General features: G+C 40.9%; 1 protein-coding gene across 1 annotated transcript in view; it reads left to right on the top strand.

Moving 5' to 3' along the window:
- The window catches only part of LOC106816110 (hepatocyte growth factor receptor-like), a 10,421-nt gene extending 7,909 nt beyond the window's left edge, over window positions 1–2,512 (top strand). Inside the window, 1 exon segment of the mRNA XM_014820664.1 lies at window positions 2,476–2,512. Within this exon segment, the coding sequence (XP_014676150.1) occupies window positions 2,476–2,512 (37 nt within the window).
- Window positions 2,513–7,351: the final 4,839 nt, after the last annotated feature.

Here is a 7,351-nt window from a genome sequence, read left to right as displayed (position 1 = left end):
CGCGTGCTCTTCCACGTGTCGGTCTCATGCCACACGCGTGATGTCATGTTCTTGCCTTCCGCCTCCGTGTAGACCCTCTCAGGGCCACGCTGATGTCATGTCTTTCCCTCCCTCCGTGTAGACCCTCTCAAGCCAGCGCACGATGTCAATGTCTCTGCCCCTCTCGCGTCGTAAGACGCTCCTCAGCCACCGCCCTGATGTCATTTCTCTTCCTTCCCTTCCGTGTAGACCCTCCTCAGCCCCGCGCTGATGTCATGTTCTTCCCTTGCCCCCCGGTACGCCTCTCAGTCCATATGCACTGATTCACTGTGTGCTTCCTCCTCCCGTGAGACCCTCTCAGCCCCGGCACGTGATGTCATGTCTTGCCTCCCTTCCGTGTAGACCCCTCAGCGCACCGCATCTGATTGTTATGTTTTTTTTTTTTTTATAATGTTTCTGTTTATTTCTGTAGAAATCACACAAAGCAATCAACAATCAAAACACGAGTAGGCATACATTGGTAGACGTTATGCACAATAATTAGTATTTGACGAAAGCTATACAGAGTAATCTTTTGGGCCAAATAATTTTTTGCAGGGTATCTAGCTGCAACATCAGCAACAAGGAAATAAGCAGTAATTATTTGGCAACAAGGCCTTTTTGTATAGTGTACAATACGTTACAAAACTGTTACGAAATATAGCTATTTAAAGTCTGTGCATTACTGGATGCCCTTTCCGCATAAAATCTGTGCTCAAAAGGGAGGTAGGAGGGAAAAGGGGGGGAGGGGGTGATTTTGTTATTGTTTGCTGCTATGTATGTTCAATTATTTCCATGATGTATGCTTAAATATGCCTTCACTGCAGCCAGGGTTGGGATCTCTTTCGCTTAACTTTGAGCGATATATAAGCATATTTAGAAATGGTTAGAGTATTACATTAAAAGATTATATCTTCTTTGAGAGCCAGAATACATATCTTGCGCCTCCAATAGGTTTCAAGTGTGGATATCCGGCAAGATATCAAACCACGGAGGCGATCCGTCCATACAAAGCAATACATTCACATTCTACAAAAGATGGAGGCAATGTTCAATACTAACTTACAAAAAAGTACAAATGTATTGTCACTTGAATGCGAATGTTGTGAGAAGTTTATTTAGTAGGTAAAAATTCTTTTTAATATTTTTTTTATGTTTTGAGGCGAAAAAAATATCTAAATTCACAAGTGTAGTGGTAAACGCAACTTATATATCTTTTCCACATTGATATATTAGGCTGATTCTATGTTTGGGGTAGGCTTCACGTATCCATTTGCCCAGTGACGATGGGCAAATTTTGACGACTTAGTCTGAGATTAGAAATTTTATGACTAAGGTCACTACATCCCCTTGTTTACGCTTAGGCAGCCGTAGGCTGGGTAGTATGGAGGGGGTTTGGGTGATTTTATATTGGCTAATGCCTTTAGCGCAGCTCTGTGGTAATGCTCTTTTTAATCTATATTGTAGTGCTAAAATAGTTATGTTAGACTATTGTAATCAGTTTTTAGCTCAAGGCTATAGTTTTTATATTGACCAGTATCGTCTGGCAATTATGTCCTTTATATATACCAGACCTTGTTATACCAGGGTTTTAATGAAATCCAACTTAACACACTGTTTCCCATATCGGTGGTTTAGTATATCTATATTATGTTTTGGTTGCAAATATTTTCACTAAACTTTGTCCACGCTGGTTAAACATTTGCCCAGACAGGATTTCTAATTTTAGAACAAGCGTTTTATTACCGGGCCCATGCTAACCACTGTATTCAGCCGTATGATTAGGAAACAATGTCCAGGCATTTTGTTTAGCAAATCTTGCGAATCCCAAGCAACCTTTAGGCTTATTCAGACATAATTTTTTATGTCTACCATTTTAATCCTCCTTTTCATAGCCTTTTGACAGTTGAGACTTACTTATTTTGGGGGTTTTGTTGTTCCTCAAATAAACGCTGAGAACATTAATGCTAGCATGTTGATAATTTTTCATCTGATCTGGAAGTGCTAGTAATAAGTGAGTTATCATTGGAAGAACTAGTGATTTGATAACAGTTAGTTTTTGGCCTAATGGGTATAGTTTCGGATAAGACCATCGAGTGCAAGATGTTTTTTCATATTGTTGAATTTTGGGGATAATTCCATTCCGTAATATTTGTAAATTTGTTACTTGGAATTCAACAGCCCGAATGATTTGAACGTGTTGGTCCATTGTCAGATTGTTTTCTCTGGCAAAAACGTCGATCCGCGACTCTCTCATTGATCCAAGCCAGACTATTTAGTTTTTCCTATGTTAATTTTAAACCAGATATTTCATAGTACATTTAAATACATCTAGCGATTCTTTTAATGACTTTTCACTACCGTCTAATAGAAGGGATGTGTCATCCGCATATTGGGAGATTTTAAATATGGTATTCCATAACTTTATGCCTTTAATATTTTTGTTGTTTCTAATAGCAATGCCAAAAATTTCCACACCAGAGATAAGATGTAGGGGGAGATCGGATCTCCTGTCCGGCAACCTCTACCTAATTTAAAAAAAATCTTGAAAATAGGCCATTTTGAATAACGCAGGCTTCGACGGCCATATTGGAACATGTGTTTCCACTGTTTTATGGATTTACCAAAAATTGAAGAGGTCGAAAACTTTGAGTATAAAATCCCATGATACCTGATCGAAAGCTTTTCAAGTCAATACTAACAGCATTCCAGGTATATTTGTTTCTCAGTTTCGAACCAGTACATCATGGAGTAGTCTTATGTTTTCTCGATAGATCTCCTTTTAAGAAAGGCCTGTTGGTCTTCGTGAATTATACTGTCTAAGACTAGTTTTAATGCTTTCAGCAATGCATGAGGATATGAGTTTATATGAGATATTTAGAAGAGAAATAGGCGCCATTTTTTAGATAGTTGCGAAGGTCTACCTGCTTGGTAGACATGTGATAAGGCCTTGTTTTTGCGTTATGGACAGGTTTTTATTTCATAAGCAAAATTTATAGATCGAAGAAGAAAGTATCCTATGTCTACCCAGAAGAATTTTAGAAATTCGGCAGTGTAGCCATCCAGTCCTGGACTTTTGTTATTTTTGAACCGTCTCAAAGCGTTTAGAAGTCGGTGTATGTTATCAGTCGCCTCCATATTATTTTTTGCGATTCAGACAGAAGTGGAATATTTGCCCGTTGCAGTTTGTCAAATAGATATTGTCGTCCACCTCAACATGCTTTTTAGTGTAAAGAAACTCGTAGAAGTTTTTTTGCATGCTTAAAATTTCCCTTTGTTCCGAAACAGTGGTTCCATCCTCCCGTTTTATTTCATTCATGATTTTGTTTGTATACTTTCTATTTTCTAAGTGAGAAAAATAGGATGATGGTTTTGTCCCTAGTTCATACCATCTAAGCTTTGGATCTGATCATTATGGCGCTGGATCTGTTTTTTCTAATCTCCTCTAGTTCTAAATTGAGATGTTCTAAAGTGTCTAAATTTGTTTGGAGTTCTGGGGGTCCATTTTAATTTTGTCATCCAGAAACTTTAATTTTAGTTTCTATTTGAGCGTTCTTGCTCATTGCTTAACTTTTTTTTTTGAGGAATAGTGTATAATATTTCCTCTTAGTTGGACTAGGAGAGTTTCCCAGATAGAGCTGATCATCTATTGTTAGTTGCAAGTCGTTTGTAGGATAGGTTGCCACGTATTCAGGATTATAGGGGAGGCTGGCGTATGTTAGATTTTATTAAATAGATTTCATTTTTTATTAGTTCTACAAATTTCTGATCTTTTAGAAGGGAAATTATTAAACTTCCAGTATCCTTTGCATGTTCATTTGTTGAGGTGTTTAAACCAATTTTTACTGGAGGCATGATCTGACTTATATTGGTAAGATATAAGATTCAAAGAAATTTGACATCATTGTCCTCTGTGGGCCAAAAAAAATCCAAGCGGCCATTTTAATGATTTTTTTTACCCCAAGTAAAATGGCTTTATCTTCGTTAAAAGCTCTCCACACATCTACAAGTTCTTTTTCAGCAATAAGCAACTTTACCACGTTTCTGGCCCTAGGGTTATTGATGGCTTTATAATTTAGTAAATCTTTTGTCGGATGCTATTACCAAATTCCAGTCTCCACATAGTATAAAACTGTCATTCTCAACTCTTCGACAATACTTCATTATGTTGGTGTAAAAATCAGGCTTGTCCTTCATTTGGACCCATAGAGACTTTGCTAAGGTAAATCTGCAAGGAGTTATTTATGGAGATATCAAGGATGATATAGTTTCCATTTTTATCTTTTTTGCTTTTATGTATTTCATACTCAAAGCATTATTAAATAGAATAGCAACTCCCCTGGCCTGTGACGAATATGGGACATATTAGACATTCAAGGCGCCCCATTCTGCTTTTAACATAGTTTTCGCAGTTTGGGATTCAATGTGTATGTCTTGTAAACAAGTGATATGTATGTTTTGTTCACGAAAGCGTTTAAAAAAAATCCCTACGCTTGATCCGATCTCCAAGTCCCCTACCAGTTTAGTGCTCTGTATGCTTATAGACATTTTGTTTATATTTTAAAGTTGAAAAAATAGGTTTTGAACTATATATAGACATGAGTATGTGGAAAACAGTAAAGTATAAATTTTTGAAAGACATTTAGGAGCATTGGCATTGGTTTGGGGATCTAGAACAAGTACAGCGTGACATTTGACAGCCAGGACATACATTAAGGCAGACAGAACATGCAAGCCTGTTGTGGTGCCTTGCAACAGGTGTTCTACCGTGGCAGGACTCCTGTGTATATCTAACCCACAAGCATGCAACATAATAAGGAACAGACATGAACTTCCCGTTTTTGACATCATTACAAATTGTGGTTTGACGTAAACCACCCGCCTCCGCGCATTACGAGTATAGTGGCATTTTGTATCATACGCATATTACACTGTACATGAAAAAAATACGTGCACACGCATACATACATGTACCTTCTGGTCCCTAAATAGCCATACACATAAAGCGCACACCGCAGACGTAAGTCACGAAGTGATTCACGAGTGGCTTCACGAAAGTGATTCCGAGTTTTTGAAATCGTGGGAAAAAACGTCATTTTCACGCAGCTGAAAGTCTACTTGAGCCTACCTGGCTTATCGTTCCTGAGTTTCGCTGTCGAGTAATATTATACACAGCCATATACTAACACGTGTAGTCTGACTGCATGACTACGTTGTGGAATATAAACCTAACAAACGCCTTATTATGTGTTTTGTTTTTGATTGGTCGGTAGTGTACGCTGGCTACTGTCGATTGAAACACAGATATATACCCAACGCACCTGCACTGTTATCACTGATATACTGTATATATCTGTGATTGAGTGTTATTTGCTGCGATGTATTTTAATAGGGACACAACTATATATTGTAAACAACAGCTGCCACATAAGACAGATATACGGTATATATGTAGATAAGATACATTAATGCTCGATTTAAATCTAAATAAGGGGCAGTCATTGTTATTTATGATTACGCCACATATTACTGGTCAATGATTCGTTTCGTCCAGGGGGCTGAGCCGTTCTTCTCGTCTCTAACCAATACTTCTGCGGCCTTTCTCTGATATATATGCTCGTCCGACGGATTTCGTAGGCGATGCTTGCGAGTTTCCCCCTCTTTCTTTCAATTCAGGCGGCAGGTCTGTCCGCACACTCATCTTCGTTCCCTTGAGATTAGGACCGGCTCGCAGAAAGCTTCCGTTCTCCCCAGTGTAGGAAAAGCACAACTATATGTCGCCAGAGCATCGTAGCGCTTTTGGAGCGATGGGCATTAACGGATTACGATACGATCGACGAAAACACTTTCCAGTTTGAGATTTTCTTTGGCAAATTTTCGACCCTAAATATCGTATCTTTCGGATCATTTCCGTAGCCGTCCACAGCCGTAGAGCAACAAGTGGTACTTCCTAGAATATGCTGGGTCGAGAGCAGTGAGTACTTGATGTCATGTTCTTCCTTCCCCTCCGTGTAGACCCTCTCAGCCACGCACTGATGTCATGTTCTTCCTCCCTCTCCGTGTAGACCCTCTCAGCCCCGCACTGATGTCATGTTCTTCCTTCCCCTCCGTGTAGACCCTCTCAGCCACGCACTGATGTCATGTTCTTCTTCCCCTCCGTGTAGACCCTCCTCAGCCCCGCACTGATGACATGTTCGTCCTGTCCCCTCCGTGTAGACCCTGCTCAGCCACGGACTGATGTCATGTCTTCCTTCCCCTCCGTGTAGAACCCTCTCAGCCATGCCTGATGTCATGTCTCTTCCTCCTCTCTCCGTGTAGACCCTCTCAGCCACGCACTGATGTCATGTTCTTCCTCCCTCTCCGTGTAGACCCTCTCAGCCACGCACTGATGTCATGTTCTTCCTTCCCCTCCGTGTAGACCCTGCTTCGAGGTGTCTGCCCCTACCCGGAAGTCGACAACTGGGACATCCTCGGCTACCTGAAGTCGGGCCGCCGCATGCCACAGCCATCGTACTGTCCGAAGCTACTGTACGTATTATTATTATTATTAAATCTTTATTGCATGTAATTCAAATAGAAATACATGTACTGAAGACAGTCTTTTTCATGTAGAAAAAATCTGATAAATGCAATAGTGTTGACTGTTACGCAGTTAAAATATTAAAATTTCTGATTTCTTTCATTATGGTATGCTCCCAGATCTTGTTCCTAGCATCTTCAGCATCCATGAGGAGTTACGCGCCGTCGCTCTCACATCTTGTTGCTAGCGTCCTCAGCATACCTGAGGAGTTTGCTCCCACATCTTGTTGCTAGCATCCTCAGCATCCCTGAGGAGTTCGCTCCCACATCTTGTTGCTAGCATCCTCAGCATCCCTGAGGAGTTCGCTCCCACATCTTGTTGCTAGCATCCTCAGCATACCTGAGGAGTTTGCTCCCACATCTTGTTCCTAGCATCCTCAGCATACCTGAGGAGTTCGCTCCCACATCTTGTTGCTAGCATCCTCAGCATACCTGAGGAGTTCGCTCCCACATCTTGTTGCTAGCATCCTCAGCATCCCTGAGGAGTTCACTCCCACATCTTGTTGCTAGCATCCTCAGCATACCTGAGGAGTTTGCTCCCACATCTTGTTGCTAGCATCCTCAGCATACCTGAGGAGTTCGCTCCCACATCTTGTTGCTAGCATCCTCAGCATCCCTGAGGAGATCGCTCCCACATCTTGTTGCTAGCATCCTCAGCATACCTGAGGAGTTCGCTCCCACATTTTGTTGCTATAGCATCCTCAGCATCCCTGAGGAGTTACGCACCATCGCTCCCACATCTTAGCAACCTCAG

Source organism: Priapulus caudatus, unplaced genomic scaffold, assembly GCF_000485595.1.
Source record: "Priapulus caudatus unplaced genomic scaffold, Priapulus_caudatus-5.0.1 Scaffold1288, whole genome shotgun sequence".
NCBI lineage: Eukaryota > Metazoa > Priapulida > Priapulimorpha > Priapulimorphida > Priapulidae > Priapulus > Priapulus caudatus.
Note: the sequence above shows the minus strand (reverse complement) of the source record. Positions and strands in the feature narration are given on the sequence as shown.